At 44.6% G+C, this 26,165-nt stretch overlaps 1 protein-coding gene across 1 annotated transcript; it reads left to right on the top strand.

Annotated features, from left to right (window-relative positions):
* The first annotated feature begins 1,235 nt into the window (after positions 1–1,235).
* LOC146975376 (protein NLRC3-like) lies at positions 1,236–19,532 on the top strand. The gene is made up of 7 exons (XM_085796619.1): positions 1,236–1,318; positions 1,479–1,707; positions 1,861–3,664; positions 3,810–3,983; positions 4,075–4,248; positions 18,344–18,390; positions 18,543–19,532. The coding sequence occupies exons 1-7, from the start codon at positions 1,316–1,318 to the stop codon at positions 19,100–19,102; spliced, it is 2,991 nt and encodes a 996-aa protein (XP_085652745.1). The 5' UTR covers positions 1,236–1,315; the 3' UTR covers positions 19,103–19,532.
* The last annotated feature ends 6,633 nt before the right edge of the window (positions 19,533–26,165 follow it).

Below are 26,165 nucleotides of genomic sequence, written 5' to 3'. Positions count from 1 at the left end.
GTATTTTGTTTAGTGAGTATTTAGTTTTGGTTATTCTCAATCAATTTATTTGATTTCATTATGATTAGATTTCTATTAGTATTCTAGTTTATTATTTGTTTACTTCAGGTGTTTCTTGTTTATTATTTGTGTTTTGTTTCATTTGGGCACGGTAGAAGGGCACCTGAAGTTATATAGGTAGGCTGTCTGTAAGGGACCAGCATGCACCTGGGTGGGCAAATGTTTTTTTACCGGAGCGGGAGAGGCACAGGAATTTTCTTTGTTCTTTGTTTGCTCGCTTTTTGGTTAAATAAACCACAATTTTTGTTGAAACTGGACATTTGTTTGGGCATTATGTTTTTCCCATCCGCGTACACCACAACCCATGGTGCAACAGTGGCCCTTTGATTTCTATAATTTGAAGTTTGATTTGAAACTTTTATTTGTTTGACAATCGGCTACAACATTAAGTTTCTGTTGAATGTTCTTTCTGTGGAGTCAAATTTCAATGATTCTCCATAAAATCTAAATTATAACTCAGACACACATTGTCCAGCTGCAGTAAAGAGTCCCTGCCTGAACATCCACATGTTAATATTCAGTGATGCTCAGAGTGCAGCCCAGTAGCAACAGGAAATATGTCAGCACCATCTGCTTCAAACAAGAAGTAACCACTGGGTTAAAATCATAATTTCATTTACATTAAATGTTCATGGTCTTGTTTCCACTTGGTAGAAGGAACATGGTGATGTTGGCTGCATCAAAACTCAGGTACAGATAGAAACTTCAACTCTATAGAATCAATCCACAGAACAAAACTAACGGTAAAAAAATGTCATCACCGTGGTTTAATCTACAGGAAAAAAGTCAATGATTGTTTTAGGTATCAAGGTTCATGTTTTTTGTGTAAATTTTTTTGAAAACCTCGAACTATGTAACATAAATTGTGTTGTTGTTTCAGGATCCAGCAGCAGAGACCAGACCATCCTGAATCCAGCTGTCTGTCTTTAAAGAGCAACGACTCAAGGGACTTGTTCATTGACTTTAAAGGAGGACATGGATCAGCTGATCAGATGTAAGCTGTAACTGACAGTCAGACTCACGTTATTGTAGAAAAGAACCATTTTGTACAACATGTTGTTGGACCAGGTCTGAAACCAAAGTGTCTCTGTCTGTCGTGAATGTCTTCAGGGGACATATAAAGTCCGTCTTGTATTATCTCTCTGTCCTGATGTTGACTTGACACTGATTCCTCCACAGAGTGGACCAGGAGAGCTCAGAGGTTCCCAGTGGTCAGTCTGCCCAGCAGCATCAAACACACCTGGACTCCATATTTATGGTGAGGACATGTCCAACAGCTGCTGTTAGATCTGTTGTGTTCACCATCATCTCCATGCTGCACTTTGACACCAGTGGATTGTCAGTCTGTCCAACATGGATCTGATGTTTGGCTCCATGGTTTTAGTTTGATGCTGTCACTCATAGAGTTTCTGTTCCAGCTGCTGGAGGAGAACATGGTCACTTTTGTCAAGAACGAGCTGAAAAAGATCCACAAGGTTCTGAGTCCAGATTACCCAGAATGCTCAGGGAGTCAGAGGGAGGATGAGGAGGTGTTGGATGGTGAGGATGAAGAGCAGAGGAGGAGCAGCAGAGAGGCATTAGTGAAGATCACAGTGAACTTCCTGAGGAGGATGAAGCAGGAGGAGCTGGCTGAGCATCTGCAGTGCAGTAAGAGGATTTCATTAAAGATTCAACATGACTGACAAATGAGACATTCACTGACATCAACACATGGAGGGAAATATGTTAATATAGTGGTTATTTAAAGGAAATAAAATGTTATATTTTCTTATTGATCTAATTTCTTGTGTTTTCATTCAGAATATTTTGCTCCAGTTTGTGGACGTAAACTCAAATCTGCCCTGAAGAAAAAGTTCCAGTGTGTGTTTGAGGGGATCTCTAAAGCAGGAAACCCAACCCTTCTGAACCAGATCTACACAGAGCTCTACATCACAGAGGGAGGGGCTGGAGGGGTCAATGATGAACATGAGGTCAGACAGATTGAAACAGCATCCAGGAAACCACACAGACCAGAAACAACCATCAGACAAGAAGACATCTTTAAAGCCCCACCTGGAAGAGACGGACCAATCAGAACAGTGATGACAAAGGGAGTGGCTGGCATTGGGAAAACAGTCTTAACACAGAAGTTCACTCTGGACTGGGCTGAAGACAAAAACAACCAGGACATACACTTCACATTTCCCTTCACCTTCAGAGAGCTGAATGTGCTGAAAGAGAAAAAGTTCAGCTTGGTGGAACTTGTTCATCACTTCTTCTCTGAAACCAAAGAAGCAGGAATCTGCAGGTTTGATCAGTTCCAGGTCGTCTTCATCTTTGACGGTCTGGACGAGTGTCGACTTCCTCTGGACTTCCACAACACTGAGATCCTGACTGATGTGACAGAGTCCACCTCAGTCAACGTGCTGCTGACCAACCTCATCAGGGGGAACCTGCTTCCCTCTGCTCGCCTCTGGATAACCACACGACCTGCAGCAGCCAATCAGATGCCTCCTCAGTGTGTTGACATGGTGACAGAGGTCAGAGGGTTCACTGACTCACAGAAGGAGGAGTACTTCAGGAAGAGGTTCAGAGATGAGGAACAGGCCAGAAAGATTATCGTCCACATCAAGAGATCACGAAGCCTCCACATCATGTGCCACATCCCAGTCTTCTGCTGGATCACTGCCACAGTTCTGGAGAAGCTGTTGAAGACCAGAGAGGGAGGAGAGCTGCCCAAGACCCTGACTGAGATGTACATCCACTTCCTGGTGGTTCATCTAAAACTGAAGAAGGTCAAGTATGATGGAGGAGCTGAGACAGATCCAGACTGGAGTCCAGAGAGCAGGAAGATGATTGAGTCTCTGGGAAAACTGGCTTTTGAGCAGCTGCAGAAAGGAAACCTGATCTTCTATGAATCAGACCTGACAGAGTGTGGCATCGATATCAGAGCAGCCTCAGTGTACTCAGGAGTGTTCACACAGATCTTTAAAGAGGAGAGAGGCCTGTACCAGGACAAGGTGTTCTGCTTCGTCCATCTGAGTGTTCAAGAGTTTCTGGCTGCTCTTCATGTCCATCTGACCTTCATCAACTCTGGACTCAACCTGATGTCACATCAACAAACAACCTCCAAGAAGACTGAAACAACAGGAGTCAAATCTGCAGAGACAAACCTCTACCAGAGCGCTGTGGACGAGGCCTTACAGAGTCCAAATGGACACCTGGACTTGTTCCTCCGCTTCCTCCTGGGTCTTTCACTGGAGACCAATCAGAATCTCCTACGAGATCTGATGACACAGACAGGAAGTGACTCAGAGACCAATCAGAAAACAGTCCAGTACATCAAGGAGAAGATTGAAGAGACTCCTTCTGCAGAGAAAAGCATCAACCTGTTCCACTGTCTGAATGAACTGAATGATCGTTCTCTAGTGGAGGAGATCCAACGGTCCCTGAGATCAGGACGTCTCTCCACAGATAAACTGTCTCCTGCTCAATGGTCGGCTCTGGTCATCATCTTACTGTCATCAGAAGAAGATCTGGACGAGTTTGACCTGAAGAAATACTTTGCTTCAGAGGAGGCTCTTCTGAGGCTGCTGCCAGTGGTCAAAGCCTCTAACAAAGCTCTGTAAGTGTAGAGATAGTTGGATTTATTCATCATTACATAAAAACCCTTTTGTTCTTGCAACAGGTCAGATATTAAATTCCTTTCTTTCCTCGTGATCAGAAAATAAATTCCTTTCTTCTTTAATTCCTCATGATCATCTCTTCAGACTGAGCGGCTGTAACCTCTCAGAGAGAAGCTGTGAAGCTCTGTCCTCAGTCCTCAGCTCCCAGTCCTCTAGTCTGAGACACCTGGACCTGAGTAACAACAACCTGCATTACTCAGGAGTGAAGCTGCTGTCTGGTGGACTGGAGAGTCCACACTGTAGACTGGAGACTCTCAGGTGAGGATCCATCCAGCTGTTTACCGGATGCCACTTGAACACAGCAGCAGGTGTTGACAGAGGGTTCCTGTGTGTTGTTGTGTGTGTTCAGTCTGTCAGGATGTCTGATCACAGAGGAAGGCTGTGCTTCTCTGGCCTCAGCTCTGAGCTCCAACCCCTCCCATCTGAGAGAGCTGGACCTGAGCTACAATCATCCAGGAGCCTCAGGAGTGAAGCTGCTGTCTGCTGGACTGGAGGATCCAGACTGGAGACTGGAGACTCTCAGGTATGGAGAGGCTGCTGCAGACACACACACTGTCTGATAGAGGAGGAGGAGCTGGAACATTTTATATGGCCCCATTCACACCTGGCATTAACATCTGTCTCAGGTGATCGATGCATTTATGACATCAGATACCATCACTCAGACCATATCCAGAGGTGGTGTAGGCCACAGTGAAGCTCCGCCCACTCCACTGACGTCCTCTGTCACAGTCTGACTCGTCCCAACACAGTTTATACTGAAGCCAAAATCTCAGAGTGTTTCAAACATGAGCTGTGCAGCTTTCATCAGTCACAGTGATGAACTACTGGGATCAGGAGTTTCTCCTCATGATGACTTCAGTGTCTCATCATGACTCACTGTGTCATATTCAGGAGAAGAGATGTCAGTGATGAAAGCAGCTGTTGGCAGCTGTGCTCTGAGTCTCTCCAGATGTTTGGATCAGACTTTATTTCAGAGTGTATCAGGAAACATTTCAGCTGCAGCTGGTTGAACTGCTCCTGAACCAACAGAGTGTTTGACCTGAACAGTCCCAGAGACTGTAGACACCTGTCCTTCAACCAAGGAGGAAATAAGAGACAGAAACCAGGCAGCACCATCAGGTCTCTGTCTGGTCAGATATTGATGATCAACAATCAGCTCAGTCTCTCTGAGATCCTGATCTTGTGATGTGTTGTCGTGTTGAGGAGACAGTAAATCACAGTGTGACATCCAGATGTCCTGGAGCTTTCAATCAGAAGAGAGTACACAGCACACCTCTAAATTTAAAGAAAGAAGCCAAGACACTATTGTATTCTTCTTCTGAGGAAATCATACTTCCCATGGGTAAAAACTCACCAAACTCTGCACAAAGGTCCAGTCCCATGCCAGATTACCTGCTGTAAACTCAAGACAATAGTCCTGTTGGTGGTGCTACAGCAAGCGTCTACATTTTGAAATTTATGAAAATGCATCATACCTGTAAATCAACCATATGTGCTACAGCTTCACAACTTTCATCAAACTGTAACCTTAACATTGAAGAAAATTTTGTACATTTAAAAAAAATTATGAAGTCCATCACTCAAAAACTGTAAAACGTCTTGAAGGGGACCTATTATGCTTTTCCAGCTTTTCAGACTTATAATGAACATTATGGTATCAACTAACCTGTCTTCCTATTCCCCTGTTTGTTGCACAGTGACAGAATTGCCAAAATTTGCCAAAAATAGTCTCCATAAAGTGAACCACAAAACCTAAAACAATTAATTTAATCCAGAGGAGTAGTAGAGAAACAACTCGGTGCTAACCTGTTCATCTGCATATTTTGTGATTTTACAGTCACTATTTCCTTGTTCACGGTGTAAATGAATTGAAATTATGTCTGAAAACCTCCAAGCTGCTGACTTCACTGCCCATTACAACGTTTTCAAGGTGTAGTGCAGGAAATATGCTCCGCTGGAAAAATGGTGTATTTTATTTTGAAAATTTACCGGGTGTTTTATTTTGTATTTTGCACACAATTTCCTGTCCTGGATGACCTGCTCTGTGCTGATGCACCGTGCTCTGGCGTCCGGCAAAAATAGAAGCTCTGTGTATGTGTTGCGGAGGGCTGCCGGATGCTGGAGCCGTTCCGTAGCAGACCCGTAGTCGGTGGAATCTCACACGGTGATTATAATTTAAACGTAACGTGTCGGAGCAGATCTGCAGCCGTTCCACACTCAGTGGAATTTATCAGTGAGAGTCAGAGAGTGAAAGTGTGTGTCTCACACTGCAGTGACATCACGTGGAGAAAAGACATGATGAAGTGTTTCCTCCTGGTCTCCTCCTGCTCTGTATCATCACTAGATAAAGACTCCAGCTCCTTCTTCTCTGTGCTCAGTGTTCATCCATACATACCAGCCTCCATGTGAACACAGTGATAAAACAGTGTGTGTGTGAGAGCCATGTAATGTCCATGTGTGCATGCTGACAGAGAAGGTGCTGCTCTGACCCCCCTCCTCCTTTCAGGGTGCAGCCTGCTGGAGTCCCATGGTTGACACCAGGTCTGAGGAAGTGTAAGTGTGTTTTTACTTTGATTCATGGAAACAAAGCAGCACATTCAACCATCTTCACACTGTCACATCACTGACCTCATGAGTCTTCATCAAACTGTCAATAACTGATCACATGATCAATAACTGCAGCTGTGTCTTGTTCTCTCCATCAGATTCCTGTCGACTCACAATCGACACAAACACAGTGAACCGAGAGATCAAACTGTCTGACAACAACAGGAAGGCGACATATGTGGAGGAGGATCAGTCATATCCTGATCATCCAGACAGATTTGACCAGTGTCGTCAGCTGCTGTGTTCAACTGGTCTGACTGGTCGCTGCTACTGGGAGGTCGAGTGGAGAGGAGGGATTGATATATCAGTGAGTTACAGAGGAATCGGAAGGAAAGGAAACAGTGGAGACTGTAGGTTTGGAAAGAACGATCAGTCCTGGAGTCTGTACTGCTTTGATGATAGTTACTACGTCTGGCACAATAACAGACGGACACCTATCACCTCCTCCTCCTCCTCCTCCTCCTCCTCCTCCTCCTCTGTCTCTGACAGAGTAGCAGTGTATGTGGACTGTCCTGCTGGCTCTCTGTCCTTCTACAGAGTCTCCTCTGACTCACTGATCCACCTCTACACCTTCAACACCACCTTCACTCAACCTCTGTATCCTGGGTTTGGATTCTGGTTTCCTGGTTCCTCAGTGAGTCTGTGTTGAGTGAATCAGAGTCTCCTCCTGTCACAGAAACCTTCTCACTGTTGAACAGACAGTTCAGTCTCTACATGTTTTCACATTCATGGATTAAATCAGTTGATTTCTTCTCAGCGATTCTTGTAAACTTCTTCCTCTTCTTTTAAAGATGGAAGCGTTGATTATTGCAGGATAAAACCATGGTGACTTTTACTTTGGTAAGAGTCTGATGTCCCTGTCTGCTGTCTTTTCACAATAAAAGCATCAGTCTCAGTGTTTGGTGTTTCTGTATGTGAGGACGACTGAGCTGATTCAGTTCAGACTAAAGCCGATCAGATCTAAGATCAATCAATGGTATATTCTTCAGAATATTCATTAGAGATGTTTCACCTGTTTCTACTGATTTTATATTAAACTCTGTCACTCCACTGACACCATTAGTCTCCTCCTCCCTCCTTCTGCTTCCATGGGCGCTAAGTTTGAGCTCAGTCTGCTAGCAGCCCGTCTTCCACACACACACCTCGCAGTAACAGTCTTCACATGAGAAACACAATGACACAAAAACATGGAACGAACCACAATAAAATAACCTTTCACAAGTTTCAACACATGATACCACATGTAAATAGTTTGTATGCATGTTTTACCAACTCTGCAGCAACGTGAGCATGTTGTTTTGCTGAGATGGGAGCAGCTGGAGGTCGTTCCATAGCATCCCTATTGGATTCAGGTCTGGGCTCTGACTGGGCCACACCCAAATTTGGATTTTCTTTTTTGTTGATGATGGATGGATGATGCCAAACTGTCCAGGCCCTAGCAAAGCCCCAAACCATGATGCTCCGTCCACTGTACTTCACCTTTGACATGATGTTTTGACACCTTTGACCGGGGAGTAGCCGTGCCTCATCTGTGCTCCAGTCCAGCGTGCTCCAGCGGCCGCCTCAGCTTCGCATGGTCTCGTCATCAGGCCGGGGTAGGAAGAAGAAGTCATTGGTCTTAATTATCTGCATATCAACTACCTGTATGTTGTCATGTTAATTCATGTCTGTGTCAACATTATTTCGTTTTAATAAAAGGCTTTTAATGTACTGACGTAACTGTGCCAGCCGTCTCCTTTTAGGGCAGATTACTGTCCGTGCAGCGCTCTACCTCCCCCTAGTGACAGAAGTGGGGTTTGACCCGCATATGTTTGTAGTGGTCCCTATGGAGCCAGTGTGATTTCTAGCTCCCCTTGTGTGCAGTGTTCCAGTTCAGTTGCTGTGCAGTGGTTCCTGTGTGCACTGCAGTGTCTCTTTTTGTAGTGTGTGAACTGCTTGTTTGCAGTGTTGGTGTTGCCCATGGTGGAGTACCTGCCTGGCCTGCTGGAGCTGCCCTTGCATTCATTAAAAATAAAGTTTTGTCTATTTCCATACTTACCTGTCTGCGGTGGGTGCTCTCTTGCCTCTATGGGGCTCGAAAGGATGATGTCACGGGGTGGGGAAACGGCAATGCATTGTGGGCTTTGCGGGCATTTCGAAAGCGGTTGTAGTGGAGTGTCTATGGTAGAGTATCCTCGGTAGAGAGTTTTCAGTAGTGTTTTTCTTTTTTGTTCCGGTGAGATGGTGCAGACTTATTGTGTGATTAGCTGCCACAATCGTTGGCATGATCACATCGGCAAAAAGCTCGATGGGCTGAGATTTTTTCCATTTCCTGCTTGGAAACCAGCCAAGGACCTCGGGTCTCAGAGCTGACCAGAGCTGACCAAGAGGCGTTGAATGGCTTGGATAGCTGCCGTCAAAACGACCAAACCTTACTTTCTCCTCCATCACACGACAAATGTTGGTGTGCTCACAACATTTTCACACCGGTTATTTATAATAAAAACTTGTTATGTTGTTAAATACGCAGCAATTAGTGTCCTTTCTCTCTCGCTCTGTCCTGCGGTCTCTACCGTGAGTTCCCATGGCAACGTAAACTGTTGCCCGTAAGAATGGCGATTACGACCCACAATGCGTCACGGAATCACATGACCTTTCGAGCCCTATTACCGGACCAGACCGGGTTAACAAAGGTGGTGGCAGATCTACGTTCATACAACTTCAGGATGGGGCGTTGCGTGGCTTAGTGGTTAGAGCAGGCGCCCCATGTATAGAGGCACAGTCCTCGCTGCAGTCGGCCCCGGTTCGAATCCCGCGCCGTTTCCTGTCTCTCTCAACTATACTATCCATAAAGGCAAAAATGGCCAAAAAACATATATATACATCTTCAGGATAAAAAATGTATTACAGTATCAATGACAAATGCTGGATTTACAACTGCTTTGCAACTTCATGCTTTAAACAGGTCTCAGCAGGATTCCTTGGGTGTGTGTGTGTGGTGGAGGGTGTAGTGTATTATCCACCTGAACTTTTTGCTCTAATATCTTATATAATCACCATGTACTATGTTCTTCTTTGTATGTGTGCCCTGTTTTGGAACTGAAGGAAAGTGTGAGTTGGTGCTTTACTTCATGGACATGTTTTGCTTAGAAGTAAACGAATCGAAGGCAGATGTTGTAAGAGAGATAGACGCACATACATTTACAGATATATAAAGATGTTCCATAAGATGTTTAGTAACAGTGATAGATGAAACAGAAAAGAGTATCCTGGATGTGTGTTCTGTTAATCACATGTTTCCTGTGAGAGTCTTAACTAAGTTGATTAGCTTCATCTGGAAGATGAATGTAAAGTCGTAAAATTACATAGATCCTGCCTCATTTTCATGAACATAGAATATGAACTGTGTATGTTATTGCCTAATATGGAAAGCCATATCTTTATGTTGGGAGAAGGTGGACTTTTGGAGTTAGAAAGCATATAAAGCTATGGTTTTGCGCCATAGGGAGAGAGATCTCACATTGGCACCAGAGATGCTCCAGGATTCAGCGTTTTTTGTACACTGTTCTTCTTCTTGTTAATAAACTCCTTTTTGAATGCAAGTGAAGACGTGTGGGCGGTGATCCCTTCTTTTCATCAACACATCAATATACCACAAGGGTGTGGGGGGTATAATGGAATAGTCCAGGTAAGATAACAACCTCACATGATTAAAGATGATTATTGGACACAAATATCATCAATATTGTTGTGAAGAATCTGTTAGAGCTGCAACAGTTGTTCAATCAACATTTTTCAAGCAGAAATTTTCAGCCTCAAGATTTCCTTGTTTTCTCTGTTTGATTTGACTGTAAACTGAATATTTTTGGGTTTAAATGTTGCTGCCATGTGCAATTTATTGTAGTATATCATTTTATAGAACATGATATACTGCGTATGTATTTTGTGTGCAATATTGTTAAGGTTATGAATCTAATTTAGTATGTGATCTATATTATTGTTTGTAATATATAGATGTTTTGTGGTGCATTGTTCTTTTGGTCCTATACTGGATAGTTTGGTTCCGCCTGCCTTTGATTCACGGGGGACTAAAGATGTAGTTCCTTCTCTGGCTTGCAGTGACATGAGTTGGGCATGTAAGTTTAGCTGTGCATTAACAGCCTCACTGTTCTGTTGTATCTGTGTCTTTTTTATGAAGAACGAACCTTTGTAACCCACAACACCCACAGCCCTGACACGCTACCTGCTCATGAGCAGGGTTACACTTGTTTAGATTATCAACTGAGAGAGAGAAATGGAGCAAAGAGCAGTAGAGCAGCCGGTTAGTCCAGGTAAGACCACGTCCTCATGTCCAACAGCTGACTAACTTTCATAGTTTCACCTTGAACCAGCAGTTGTGACGCAGTTTTTGTTCTCATGTGAAGGTAATGTGAACCGTTTTATTATTTTCCTCATTAACACCCTTCGTTACCTGACTTCTCTCCCCTTCCACTTATGGTTGTGTTGTTGTAGTGTTATTATAAGCTGAGTCAGAGCTGTAACTGCAAAGTCTGGACTGACAGAAACCTGTCCACCATGTTTGTGTGGTATTTTCATGCCCACAAACACTCTGGGTTATCGATCATTGGACACAAATCATCAGTATTGTGGTGAAGAATCTTTTAGAGCTGCAACAGTTGTTCAATCAATATTTTTCAAGCAGAAATGTTCAGTTTTCAGCCTCAAAAACTAAAGATTTCCTTGTTTTCTCTGTTTGATTCGACTGTAAACTGAATATTTTTGTCTCTTTGATTGTTGCTGTGACAAAACGAGACATTTAAAGACCTGGATGTATTATATTATCTGTCTTATAATAGATCCATGTTGAAGACGTGGCCTCAGACTGAGAGGAACTTGAACGCATCATTAGTCTGTATTTTGTGACATTTGATGGAGCAGACGATGAATGGATGGACAGAGACAATAAGTGTCAGTAGCAGCTGGAGAGTGAGTTTGAGGCTTTGAGTTTCCAGTGTGAGTGAAATGAGTGAATGTTGTGATAGTGGAGCTGTGAGGTGAAATAAGTCTTGGCCCAGTTGTTGTGTGTGTAATAATCAGCTGTAGCTTGTTTGATCCAGTGGTTTTCTACAGGGACGCTGTCCACACAGACTGTGTCACATCAACTCAGTGGATCTCAGTCCTTGTGTGTGTCAGTGGATGGAAACAGTGGTCCATGGATCATGTTGCTGGGCTGCAGCTTCATGACGCCATCTAGTGGACTGATAGTAGAAGTACAGCAGCTGATGGCAGCTTCCTCTTCCTCACTGCTGTGTGACTGCATTCAACTGACACTGATATGAAGCAGAGAAGAAGAGCCAATCAGTGGAGGAGCAGCTGGAGACATGATGGACATGTGAGCTGCTGTGCAGATGAATGATGTGTGTTTCCTCTGCAGGTGAAGCTACAAAGTGTGTGTGAGCTGATGTGGATGTGAGCTCAGCAGCATGGATCAGTGTGAGGACAGAGAGGACGGAGCCCCTCCCTCTAAAACCAAGAGCCAGACCACAGGTCAAAGGTCAGATGAGCATCTCTAACTGTCCATGACTCAGATCACTGCTCCATCATTATTCACACTCAAAGCTCTGTGTGTGTTGTGTTCAAGGCCAAAGCAGCAGGACAAGCCACAGGCTGGACCTGGACCTGGACCTGGACCTGGACCTGGACCTGGACCTGGACCTGGACCTGGACCTGGATCCATTGGTTGTGATCAGTTTAACAAGAGGCGAGCTTTATTTGAAAGGTCAGAATTTAAAACAGTCAGAAAGACCTTTCTCCCTAAAAGTCAGTTGTTGTGTTTATTAAAAGCGTATAGATATTTTTCATCATCAGTTTTTCTCCAACATGCACATTTATCAGTTGTGTTGTTGTTTCAGGATCCAGCAGCAGAGACCAGACTCTCCTGAACCCAGCTGTCTGTCTTTAAAGAGCAACTGGTCAAAGGACTGGTTCATTGACTTTAAAGGAGGACGTGGATCAGCTGATCAGATGTAAGACAAAACTAAATTCATTTTAAGTGTTGGAGCTATTTATTTATTGTTAGTATTTAGTGCTGTTTAGTGAGTATTTAGTTTTGGTTATTCTCAATCAATTTATTTGATTTCATTTCATTATGATTAGATTTATATTAGTATTCTAGTTTATTATTTGTTTACTTTAGGTGTTTGTTTATTATTTGTGTTTTGTTTTATTTGGGCACAGTAGAACGGCACCTGAAGTTATATAGGTAGGCTGTCAGTCAGTACGTTTACATGCAGACCTTAATCGAGCTATGCTCAAAATTCGATTTTGGCGTCAAGTCGGAGTTCTGTCCTTGTCTCAATTTACATGCAACTGAGAAAACCTAATAACTGACGGGGTCCGCCCCCTCAAGCGGCGTCACCCGTCGTTTCAGCAGGTTAATAGCCTACGCCCCCTGTCCTGTTGACTTTTGTCACCTCGTAAAAAACTGGATATAAACAACTTATAAGCTTAATAATAAATTCTCAACTGCAGTTCCCGACCAGACGCACCAGTCTGAGAATAGGATACGGGCTTCCTCTCTTCCCCTCTCTCTCTCTCTCTCTCTCTTTCTTTAAAAAAAAACACTCTTGCTGGTCGCGCTGTGTGAAATGCATTGAATCCGCGCTGATGTTGGGTTTTTTTCTTTACTTTGCCGGGTTCAGGCGGCTTCTCTGCTCCACTTGGTGCCGTCTCTACTGTTGTGGAGCAGCGCACATGCATTGTCCAGTTCTACTCCGACTAAGGTGTATACATGACGGAGAAAATTGAATTCCAATCGCATTATCTGGGTGTCTTAATCGGAGTTCTCAACTCCGATTTCAGTCGGACTAAGGTGTTTACATGCACTTCAGTTGTCCAGTTATAGTCGGATTGAGGCAATAATTCGGTTTTTTCAAGTGTCATGTAAACGTACTGAGTGAGGGACCAGCATGCACCTGGGTGGGCAAATGTTTTTTTACCGGAGCGGGAGAGGCAGAGGAATTTTCTTTGTTCTTTGTTTGCTCGCTTTTTGGTTAAATAAACCACGATTTTTGTTGAAACTGGACATTTGTTTGGACATTATGTTTTTCCCATCCGCGTACACCACAACCCATGGTGCAACAGTGGCCCTTTGATTTCTATAATTTGAAGTTTGATTTGATACTTTTATTTGTTTGACAATCGGCTACTACATTAAGTTTCTGTTGAACGTTCTTTCTGTGGAGTCAAATTTCAATGATTCTCAGACACACATTGTCCAGCTGCAGTAAAGAGTCCCTGCCTGAACATCCACATGTTAATATTCAGTGATGCTCACAGTGCAGCCCAGTAGCAACAGGAAATATGTCAGCACCATCTACTTCAAACAAGATGTAACCACTGGGTTAAAATTATCATTTCATTTACATTAAATGTTCATGGTCTTGTTTCCACTTGGTAGAAGGAACATGGTGATGTTGGCTGCATCAAAACTCAGGTACAGATAGAAACTTCAACTCTATAGAATCAATCCACAGAACAAAACTAACAGTAAAAAAATGTCATCACCGTGGTTTAATCTACAGGGAAAAAGTCAAGGATTGTTTTAGGTATCAAGGTTCATGTTTTTTGTGTTAATTTTTTTGAAAACCTTGAACTATGTAACATAAATTGTGTTGTTGTTTCAGGATCCAGCAGCAGAGACCAGACTCTCCTGAACCCAGCTGTCTGTCTTTAAAGAGCGACGACTCAAACAAGCGACTCATTGACTTTAAAGGAGGACGTGGATCAGCTGATCAGATGTAAGCTGTAACTGACAGTCAGACTCAGGTTATTGTAGAAAAGAACCAGTTTGTACGACGTGTTGTTGGACCAGGTCTGAAACCAAAGTGTCTCTGTCTGTTGTGAACGTCCTCAGGGGACATATAAAGTCCATCTTGTATTATCTCTCTCTGTACTGATGTTGACTTGACACTGATTCCTCCACAGAGTGGACCAGGAGAGCTCAGAGGTTCCCAGTGGTCAGTCTGCCCAGCAGCATCAAACACACCTGGACTCCATATTTATGGTGAGGACATGTCCAACAGCTGCTGTTACATCTGTTGTGTTCACAATCATCTCCATGCTGCACTTTGACACCAGTGGATTGTCAGTCTGTCCAACATGGATCTGATGTTTGGCTCCATGGTTTTAGTTTGATGCTGTCACTCATAGAGTTTCTGTTCCAGCTGCTGGAGGAGAACATGGTCACTTTTGTCAAGAACGAGCTGAAGAAGATCCACAAGGCTCTGAGTCCAGATTACCCAGAATGCTCAGGGAGTCAGAGGGAGGAAGAGGAGGTTATGGACAGTGAGGATGAAGAGCAGAGGAGGAGCAGCAGAGAGGCATTAGTGAAGATCACAGTGAACTTCCTGAGGAGGATGAAGCAGGAGGAGCTGGCTGAGTGTCTGCAGAGCAGTAAGAGGATTTCTCTAAAGATTCAACATGATGGACAAATGAGACGTTCACTGACATCAAAACATGGAGGAAAACATATATATTCATTCATATAGTATAGTTCATATAGTCATTATTTAGAGGAATTAAAATTATATATTTTCTTATTGATCTCATTTCTTTTGTGTTCATTCAGGATATGTTGCTGCCGTTTGTCGACGTAAACTCAAGTCTGTCCTGAAGAAGAAGTTCCAGTGTGTGTTTGAGGGGATCTCTAAAGCAGGAAACCCAACTCTTCTGAACCAGATCTACACAGAGCTCTACATCACAGAAGGAGGGGCTGGAGAGGTCAATGATGAGCATGAGGTCAGACAGATTGAAACAGCGTCCAGGAAACCAGACAAACCAGAAACAACCATCAGACAAGAAGACATCTTTAAAGCCCCACCTGGAAGAGACCGACCAATCAGAACAGTGATGACAAAGGGAGTGGCTGGCATTGGGAAAACAGTCTTAACACAGAAGTTCACTCTGGACTGGGCTGAAGACAAAACCAACCAGGACATGCACTTCACATTTCCCTTCACCTTCAGAGAGCTGAATGTGCTGAAAGAGAAAAAGTTGAGCTTGGTGGAACTTGTTCATCACTTCTTCTCTGAAACCAAAGAAGCAGGAATCTGCAGGTTTGATCAGTTCCAGGTGGTCTTCATCTTTGACGGTCTGGACGAGTGTCGACTTCCTCTGGACTTCCACAACACTGAGATCCTGACTGATGTGACAGAGTCCACCTCAGTCAACGTGCTGCTGACCAACCTCATCAGGGGGAAACTGCTTCCCTCTGCTCGCCTCTGGATAACCACACGACCTGCAGCAGCCAATCAGATCCCTCCTTACTGTGTTGACATGGTGACAGAGGTCAGAGGGTTCACTGACCCACAGAAGGAGGAGTACTTCAGGAAGAGGTTCACAGATGAGGAGCAGGCCAGAGAGATCATCTCCCACATCAAGAGATCACGAAGCCTCCACATCATGTGCCACATCCCAGTCTTCTGCTGGATCACTGCTACAGTTCTGGAGGAGCTGTTGAAGACCAGAGGGGGAGGAGAGCTGCCCAAGACCCTGACTGAGATGTACATCCACTTCCTGGTGGTTCATCTAAAACTGAAGAAGGCCAAGTATGATGGAGGAGCTGAGACAGATTCACACTGGAGTCCAGAGAGCAGGGAGATGATTGAGTCTCTGGGAAAACTGGCTTTTGAGCAGCTGCAGAAAGGAAACCTGATCTTCTATGAATCAGACCTGACAGGGTGTGGCATCGATATCAGAGCAGCCTCAGTGTACTCAGGAGTGTTCACACAGATCTTTAAAGAGGAGAGTGGCCTGTACCAGGACAAGGTGTTCTGCTTCGTCCATCTGAGTGTTCAGGAGTTTCTGGCTGCTCTTCATGTCCATCTGACCTTCATCAACTCTGGACTCAACCTGATGTCACAACAACAAACAACCTCCAAGAAGACTGAAACAACAGGAGTCAAATCTGCAGAGACAAACTTCTACCAGAGCGCTGTGGACGAGGCCTTACAGAGTCCAAATGGACACCTGGACTTGTTCCTCCGCTTCCTCCTGGGTTTTTCACTGAAGACCAATCAGAACCTCCTACGAGGTCTGATGTCACAGACAGGAAGTGACTCACGGTCCAATCATAAAACAGTCCAGTACATCAAGAAGAAGATTGAAGAGACTCCCTCTGCAGAGAAAAGCATCAACCTGTTCCACTGTCTGAATGAACTGAATGATGGTTCTCTAGTGGAGGAGATCCAACAGTCCCTGAGATCAGGACGTCTCTCCACAGATAAACTGTCTCCTGGTCAATGGTCGGCTCTGGTCTTCATCTTACTGTCATCAGAAGAAGATCTGGAGGAGTTTGACCTGAAGAAATACTCTGCTTCAGAGGAGGCTCTTCTGAGGCTGCTGCCAGTGGTAAAAGCCTCCAGCAAAGCTCTGTAAGTGTAGAGATAGTTTGATTTTTTTCATCATTATATAAAAACACTTTGTCTTTTCAACAGGACAGATGATAAATTCCTTCCTTCTTTAATTCCTCATGATCATCTCTTCAGACTGAGCAGCTGTAACCTCTCAGAGAGAAGCTGTGAAGCTCTGTCCTCAGTCCTCAGCTCCCAGTCCTCTAGTCTGAGACACCTGGACCTGAATACCAACAACCTGCAGGACTCAGGAGTGAAGCTGCTGTCTAGTGGACTGGAGAGTCCACACTGCAGACTGGAGACTCTCAGGTGAGGATCCATCCAGCTGTTTATCTGATGCCACTTGAACACAGCAGCAGGTGTTGACAGATGGTTCCTGTGTGTTGTTGTGTGTGTTCAGTCTGTCAGGATGTCTGGTCACAGAGGAAGGCTGTGCTTCTCTGGCCTCAGCTCTGAGCTCCAACCCCTCCCATCTGAGAGAGCTGGACCTGAGCTACAACTATCCAGGAGCCTCAGGAGTGAAGCTGCTGTCTGCTGGACTGGAGGATCCAGACTGGAGACTGGACTCTCTCAGGTATGGAGAGGCTGCTGTAGCCACACACACTGCCTGATAGAGGACGAGGAGCTGGAACATTTTCTATGGCCCCATTCACACCTGATCACATCTGGTATTAACATCTGTCTCAGGTGATCGGTGCATTGATGACATCAGATCCCATCACTCAGACCATATCCAGAGGTGGTGTAGGACGCAGTGAAGCTCCGCCCCCTCCACTGACGTCCTCTGTCTCAGTCTGACTCGTCCCAACACAGTTTATACTGAAATCCTGGAGGGACTGATAATCACGCAATATAGCAGGTTGTAGTCTCCATAAAGTGAACCACAAAAGCAAAAACAATTCATTTAATCCAGAGGAGTAGTAGAGAAACAATTCGGTGCTAACCTATTCATCTGCATATTTTGTGATTTTACAATCACTATCTCCTTGTTCATGGTGTAAATGATTTGAAATGAAAACCTCCGAGCTGCTGACTTCAGGCCGGTCGCTGCCCATTACAACATTTTCAAGGTGTAGTAGTGCAGGAAATATGCTCTGCTGTAAACACAGTGTATTTTTATTTTGTATTTTGCACACAATTTCCTGTCCTGCATGACCTGCTCTATGCTGATGCACCGTGCTCTGGCGTTCAGCAAAAATAGAAGCTCTGCGTACGTGTTGCGGAGGGCTGCCGGATGCTGGAGCCGTACCGTAGCAGACCCGTAGTCGGTGGAATCTCATATGGTGATTATAAATTAAACGTAATGTGTCGGAGTGGATCTGCAGCCGTTCGACACACAGTGGAATTTATCAGTGAGAGTGAAAGTGTGTGTCTCACACTGCAGTGACATCACATGGGGAAAAGACATGATGAAGTGTTTCCTCCTGGTCTCCTCCTGCTCTGTATCATCACTAGATAAAGACTCCAGCTCCTTCTTCTCTGTGCTCAGTGTTCATCCATACAAACAAGCCTCCATGTGAACACAGTGATAAAACAGTGTGTGTGTGAGAGCCATGTAATGTCCATGTGTGCATGCTGACAGAGAAGGTGCTGCTCTGACCCCCCTCCTCCTTTCAGGGTGGAGCCTGCTGGAGTCCCATGGTTGACACCAGGTCTGAGGAAGTGTAAGTCTGTTTTTACTTTGATTCATGGAAACAAAGCAGCACATTCAACCATCTTCACACTGTCACATCACTGACCTCATGAGTCTTCATCAAACTGTCAATAACTGATCACATGATCAATAACTGCAGCTGTGTCTTGTTCTCTCCATCAGATTCCTGTCCACTCACAATCGACACAAACACAGTGAACAAATGGATCAAACTGTCTGACAACAACAGGAAGGCGACATGTGTGAAGAAGCATCAGTCATATCCTGATCATCCAGACAGATTTGACCGGTGGCGTCAGCTGCTGTGTTCAACTGGTCTGACTGGTCGCTGCTACTGGGAGGTCGAGAGGAGAGGATGGGTTGAAATATCAGTGAGTTACAGAGGAATCAGCAGGAAAGGATACAGTGATGACTGTATTTTTGGACGGAACGATCAGTCCTGGAGTCTGATCTGCTTTGATGATAGTTACTACGTCTGGCACAATAACAGAGAGACACCTATCACCTCCTCCTCCTCCTCCTCCTCCTCCTCCTCCTCCTCCTCTGTCTCTACCAGAGTAGCAGTGTATGTGGACTGTCCTGCTGGCTCTCTGTCCTTCTACAGAGTCTCCTCTGACTCACTGATCCACCTCTACACCTTCAACACCACCTTCACTCAACCTCTGTTTCCTGGATTTGGACTCTACTGGTCCAATTCTGTTTCCTCAGTGAGTCTGTGTTGAGTGAACCAGAGTCTCCTCCTGTCACAGAAACCTTCTCACTGTTGAACAGACAGTTCAGTCTCTACATGTCTGTCTCTGTCTCTCACTCACGTTTTCACATTCATGGATTAAATCAGTTGATGTTTTAAACTCTTCTCAGTGATTCTTGTAAACTTCTTCCTCTTCTTTTAAAGTTGGAAGCATTGATTATTACAGGATAAAAACCATGTTGACTTTCACTTTGGTAAGAGTCTGATGTTCCTGTCTTTTCACAATAAAAGCATCAGTCTCAGTGTTTGGTGTTTCTGAATGTGACGACGACTGAGCTGATTCAGTTCAGACTAAAGCCAATCAGATCTAAGATCAATCAACAGTATATTCTTCAGAATATTCATTAGCGGCTTTTCATCTGTTTCTACTGATTTTATATTAAACTCTGTCACTCCACTGACACCATTAGTCTCCTCCTCCCTCCTTCTGCTTCCAAGGGCGCTAAGTTTGAGCTCAGCCTGCTAGCAGCCCGTCTTCCACACACACACCTCGCAGTAACAGTCTTCACACGAGAAACACAATGACACAAAAACACGGAGCGAACCACAATAAAATAACCTTTCACAAGTTTCAATACATGATACTACATGTAAATAGTTTGTATGCATGTTTTACAAACTCTGCAGCAACGTGAGCATGTTGTTTTGCTGAGACGGGAGCAGCTGGAGGTCATTCCATAGCATCTCTATTGGATTCAGGTCTGGGCTCTGACTGGGCCACACCCAAATTTGGATTTTCTTTTTGTTGATGATGGATGGATGATGCCAAACTGTCCAGGCCCTAGCAAAGCCCCAAACCATGATGCTCCGTCCACTGTACTTCACCTTGACATGATGTTTACATGCTGCTATGCAGCGCCATTTTTAGCTACACCATACGTTCAAAAATTACAAAAAAAAAAATGTATTAATTAACTCATTGAGTGCCGCGCTCCTTTCCAAAGTTTTAGTCAAGTGTACCGGCAATTTAGACCATTTTTGACTTTTTATTTTAGAGCCATAGTGTATTCTATATTATTGCCACCAACACATACTGTAGCTCAATTGAAAGGTTTAACTTTATGCTTCAAGTGACCACAAACCGTTTGTTTCTACGTGCCTCCGTTCCTGAGAAAAGTCAAGCTAAACATGGCTGGGTTTCACCAAAATCCCTCCTTTTTTTCTAGAAAAGGAGATAGAGCGTCTTTTATGAAAGCTGCGCTGTTTGTGCCTGTCGCTCTTCTGACACTCGCATTTCTGGATCAAAGGGCTCGTATAAGATAAATATACACAACAATTGTTGTTCTATTCACAAAACCACCATCGGGGGCGGGGGGGGCGCCACTAAACAACAATAACACAGACGCACCGTGCCGTGTCACAGCCTCTCGCCGCGGAACGTGAGGCTCTGCCGGCCACAGCGGCTCGCGAACACCGGTCCCGCCGGTGGTCGCGGTCCGTCTGTGGTACGAGTCGGTGACGGCGGTCTGCTTTGGTCCAGAGACCATCAGATTTTACCGCGGGAGGACTTTGGGGAGGACACGGTGTTGCTCCAGATGAAGACCGGGCGGACTGTGGGCTGAGAGCTTCCTGTTTCTGCTCTGAGCTGCTGGAGCAGCTGGAGCAGGAGCGCAGGTGAGGGCGGAGCAGCAGCGGAGCAGCTGCGCTGCATCCACATGCAGAACTCCGTTTGCAGAAGCTGAGTTATGATAAAAACTTCCAGATCATGAGCTGTCATGTGACTTTGATCGTCATCTATTTCAGTTCTCCTCGTCGTAGAGTCCCCAAATTTACATATAATGTGTATTAAAGTGTCTATTTTCATAATTTAAAAAAAAAGCAAAAAACGAAAAATTCCGTTTTTGGCACTCAACGCATGGGAACGAAAAACGAGAAATTACGTGGTTGGCACTCAATGAGTTAAAAAAAATACAAAAAAGTCCACAGAACATTTCCCCATTAGAAAGCAAAGCAATTCAAACAGAAAACTAGGAAATTCCAAAGGGTTCACATACTTTTTATTGCAACTTGTCAAAATAAGATGATCTGACATAGTGCTGCGGGTGGGTCCTGTTTGCAGCTTATAGTGCTGCCGGCAGTGAAGACAGCTGAGTAGGGGAGTTTGTCATGTTGATCAGTCCTGTATCAAGAGGGGAGGCCAGAAACCTCCTTTAGGTAGCGAGGGACCGGGGAGTAGCCGTGCCTCATCTCTGCTCCAGTCCAGACTCTCCAGGTGTATCCCCATTGTCTAGACCCCACGAGGGTGTCTCATCATGAGGCCGGGGGAGGATAAGTCATTGGTCTTAATTATCTGCATATCAACTACCTGTATGTTGTCCTTTTAGTTAATGTCTGTGTCAATATTATTTTGTTTTAATAAAAGGCTTTTAATGTACTGACGTAACTGTGCCAGCGGTCTCCTTTTAGGGCAGCTTACTGTCCGTGCAGCGCTCTACCTCCCCCTAGTGACAGAAGTGGGGTTTGACCCGCATATGTTTGTAGTGGTCCCTATGGAGCCAGTGTGATTTCTAGCTCCCCTTGTGTGCAGTGTTCCAGTTCAGGTGCTGTGCTGTGGTTCCTGTGTGCAGTGTCTCTTCTTTACTTGTGGTGTGTGAACTGCTTGTTTGCAGTGTTGGTGTTGCCGGATGGTGGAGTACCTGCCTGGCCTGCTGGAGCTGCCCTTGCATTCATTAAAAATAAAGTTTTGTCTATTTCCATACTTACCTGTCTGCGGTGGGTGCTCTCTTGCCTCTATGGGGCTCGAAAGGGTGACGTCACAGGGTGGTGAAACCGCAATGCATTGTGGGCTTTGCAGGCATTTTGAAAGCGGTTGTAGTGGAGTGTCTATGGTATAGTATCCTCGTTAGAGAGTTTTCAGTAGTGTTTTTCTTTTTTGTTCCGGTGAGATGGTGCAGACTTGTTGTGTGATTAGCTACCACAATCGTTGGCATGATCACAACGGCAAAAAGCTGGATGAGCTGAGATTTTTTCCGTTTTCTGCTTGGAAACCAGCCAAGGACCTCGGGTCTCAGAGCTGACCAGAGCTGACCAAGAGGCGCTGAATGGCTTGGATAGCTGCCGTCAAAACGACCAAACCTTACTTTCTCCTCCATCACACGACAAATGTTGGTGTGCTCACAACATTTTCACACCGGTTATTTATCATAAAAACTTGTTATGTTGTTAAATACGCAGCAATTAGTGTCCTTTCTCTCTCGCTCTGTCCTGCAGTCTCTACCGTGAGTTCCCATGGCAACGTAAACTGTTGCCCGTAAGAATGGCGATTACGACCCACAATGCGTCACGGAATCACATGACCTTTCGAGCCCTATTAACACCCCGGGTTAACAAAGGTGGTGGCAGATCTACGTTGTATGTAATGTATTACAGTATCAATGACAAATGCTGGATTTACTTCACGCTTTAAACAGGTCTCAGCAGGATTCCTTGTGTGTGTGTGTGTGTGTGTGTGTGTGTGTGTGTGTGTGTGTGTGCGTGTGGTGGAGGGTGTAGTGTATTATCCACCTGAACTTTTTGCTCTAATATCTTATATAATCACCATGTATTATGTTCTTCTTTGTATGTGTGCCCTGTTTTGGAACTGAAGGAAAGTGTGAGTTGGTGCTTTACTTCATGGACATGTTTTGCTTAGAAGTAAACAAATCGAAGGTAGATGTTGTAAGAGAGATAGACGCACATACATTTAATACTGGCAGAAGGAACATGGTGATGTTGGCTGCATCAAAACTCAGGTACAGATTGAAACTTCAATTCTACAGAATCAATCCAGAAAACAAATTCATCATCGTGGTTTAATCTACAGGAAAAAAGTCAGGGATTGTTTTAGGTATCAAGGTTCATGTTTTTTGTGTTCATTTTTTTGAAAACCTTAAACTATGTAACATGAGTTGTGTTGTTGTTTCAGGATCCAGCAGCAGAGACCAGACTCTTCTGAACCCAGCTGTCTGTCTTTAAAGAGCAACTGGTCAATGGGCTGGATGGATACCTTTAAAGTAACATTGCGGAGTTTTTCGGCCTTAAAATAATGTTTCCAGACTCACTGCAATGGTAGAAAAATGGTTAATAGGATGAATGGTGCTGCCGCTGCAGCCTGAGCCGAGTCGCGTCGGCTGAAACTGCACTATGTAACTTCCCTGCACGGGTACGAAACACCGCCCCCCCTCCTCCCCCCCTCCCCTCTGCGTCGAGGGAGAGACGTGGTGGGTAAAAGCGAAACTTACGGTTCCCCTCCGGTCGTCGTTGCTGTCGTCGCCGCATCCCTCCCTCCCCCAACCACCCGCCACACAGTCTCCTTGCAAACATGTGGGAAATACTGTTGTTTATTAATGGGAATAAAAGCTGGATACGCTGGCTGATATGTTTCGTTTTTCCCACCAGATGGTGGAAGCACTGAGCTGAAACTCTGCAATGTTGCTTTAAAGGAGGACGTGGATCAGCTGATCAGATGTAAGTTGTAACTGACAGTCAGACTCAGGTTATTGTAGAAAAGAACCAGTTTGTACGACGTGTTGTTGGACCAGGTCTGAAGCCAAAGTGTCTCTGTCTGTTGTGAACGTCCTCAGGGGACATATAAAGTCCATCTTGTATTATCTCTCTGTCCTGATGTTGACTTGACACTGATTCCTCCACAGAGTGGACCAGGAGAGCTCAGAGGTTGCCAGTGGTCAGTCTGCCCAGCAGCATCAAACACCACTGGACTCCATATTTATGGTGAGGACATGTCCAACAGCTGCTGTTACATCTGTTGTGTTCACCGTCATCTCCATGCTGCACTTTGACACCAGTGGATCGTCAGTCTGTCCAACATGGATCTGATGTTTGGCCAGAAACAACCATCAAACAAGAAGACATCTTTAAAGCCCCAGCTGGAAGAGACCGACCAATCAGAACAGTGATGACAAAGGGAGTGGCTGGCATTGGGAAAACAGTCTTAACACAGAAGTTCACTCTGGACTGGGCTGAAGACAAAGACAACCAGGACTAACACTTCACATTTCCCTTCACTTTCAGAGAGCTGAATGTGCTGTAAGTGGTGTGAAAGTGGTCTCTTTTTTTCCCCCCGAGTATACCAGAGGTGGGAGAAAGTCGCTATGTTGCAAGTCCAAGTAGAGTCTCAAGTCTTTGCTCTCAAGTCCCAAGTCAAGTCCAAGTCCTAAGATTTTTGTTTTGAGTCCCAACCAAGTCCTTCGATTTTTTTTCGAGTCCCAAACAAATCGATTATAATTAATGATACATAAAGATCATGACCACGCCTCAATTGTTAAGTTGTTTATATTCTATTGTTAATGTTCTGTCACTTATTCATCTCTAAAATTGACATACAGTAACACGCCAGAAATCTTGTGTGATCAAAGGTGATCTGACATAGGCTACTCTGTTGATGGTAGCCATCAAAGATACTCTATTAAACCGTCTTTGGTAGCCATGGAGCCGTTAGCCACACTGGTTTGTTATGCTACATGTGCTGCAGTCAGCTGCTTCTTTATTGGTTACATTCAATTTCATGTCACATTCTGCGGAGAAGGTGACTCAGGATTGTCGGCTTCCCCCCACACACAAGCCGAGTTTTGATCCAAACGGTCACGATTGTTGGGGCCAACAATCGTAAATATTGAACATGTTTAATATTTACGATTGTCGCAGCCGATCGATTTACGAGTCGATTGTCGGGAGAATTTAAATCTTATAACACCACACACTACAGGAGAATCTCATAAAATAATGTCAGGAGCCTTAATCGGGCGATTTTTGTCTTTGTCAGAAGGGGCAAAATCGGGGCAAAATCAGCCAGATTATCTTTATGTGTGTGGTAGGCATTAGTGTGTTGGCATTAATTATACAGCCAAGACTAATAACAGGAGTGGGTTCTATAGGAATGTCTCTGGCTGGCTGCTACAGTATAACATTGATGTGACACTTTTTAAAATATTTTAATATTTGTGCTTGCTGCTTGTGACTTGACTTGAATTCAAGTCTTTGCTCTCAAGTCCAAGTAGAGTCTCAAGTCTTTGGCATCAAGTCCCAAGCGAGTCCAAGTCTTTTTTTGATTTGATCAAGCAAGTCTTAAGTCATCAAAATCGGGACTCGAGTCCAAGTCCCCACCTCTGGTATATACAGTATATATTTATAAAACAGAAAGGTGAAATCCAGCAATCTGACTGGTTGTTAACCGTGGTATAATGTGTTGTGTTGCTGCTGTGTCTCTCTGTCTCATCTCCCCTCCATAGGTTCTCTGCCTGTGTCCCTCCTACCTCGTCAGGGGGATCGACTGCACCTGTGGCTGTGTCTATAAAGAGGAGGTCTTTCCAAGATGGCAGCCTCTTCCTCCCTCCTGGATGGCTGGTGCCACCCAGGCACCTCAGTGTTGTTTTGTTTGATTGTGTGTTCTGTTAGCCTTTTGTTACTTTATGATTGCACACACACATCCAGCACCTCTCACCACACTACAGATTACTGACCTACACTAAAACTTGTGTTCCTTTAATAAATGTATGGTTAATTGAACTGGTCGCTGTGTGGTCCTCCCTCCTTGGTTATGCTCTTGAACGAGCTCGGCATAACAAGTGGGGGCATGATTCGCAGTAACCGCACTGACGCATGCTGACGCCGGCGCAAATCACGCGAGATTTGGACGGACCAGGAAGAGGAGCTTCGAGAAGCTTCCGCTACAAACAATCTTAAAATATAGACTTATTTAATTTTTTTCGGGACAATTACGCAATTTGGGGCTTCAGCACAAGACGGACATTACATACGAGCATCATGGAGGTATTTGGATGTTTTTTTGTGTGTGTTTTTTTACGAAGAGCTCCGGTGTCCCTTTGCAACCGTTATATGGACATGCACTGCTACGCTGAGACCCCCTGTAACTCAGAGAAGCCACGGAGGAATCTGAAACTTCTTCCAGCCCTTAGTCAACATGAGGGTGAGTAGATAATGAGCGAAATATCATTCTAGGGTGAACTATCCCTTTAAGCCCTGCCTCTGATGATCTCTTTCTCTTCCCTTGCTCTGACCCAGCAGCCCAGCCAGCT

The sequence above is a fragment of the Trachurus japonicus genome, chromosome 13, assembly GCF_045865225.1.
Source record: "Trachurus japonicus isolate A0001 chromosome 13, Traja_1.0".
Lineage (NCBI taxonomy): Eukaryota > Metazoa > Chordata > Actinopteri > Carangiformes > Carangidae > Trachurus > Trachurus japonicus.
This window is presented reverse-complemented; position numbering and strand designations above follow the sequence as displayed.

Bases quoted from the DNA above. Each gene is read 5' to 3' on its own strand.
- LOC146975376 (XM_085796619.1), top strand. The intron at 3,984-4,074 runs GTGAGGATCCAT...GTGTGTGTTCAG, and splicing joins TGTAGACTGGAGACTCTCAG to TCTGTCAGGATGTCTGATCA. The intron at 4,249-18,343 runs GTATGGAGAGGC...TCCTCCTTTCAG, and splicing joins TGGAGACTGGAGACTCTCAG to GGTGGAGCCTGCTGGAGTCC.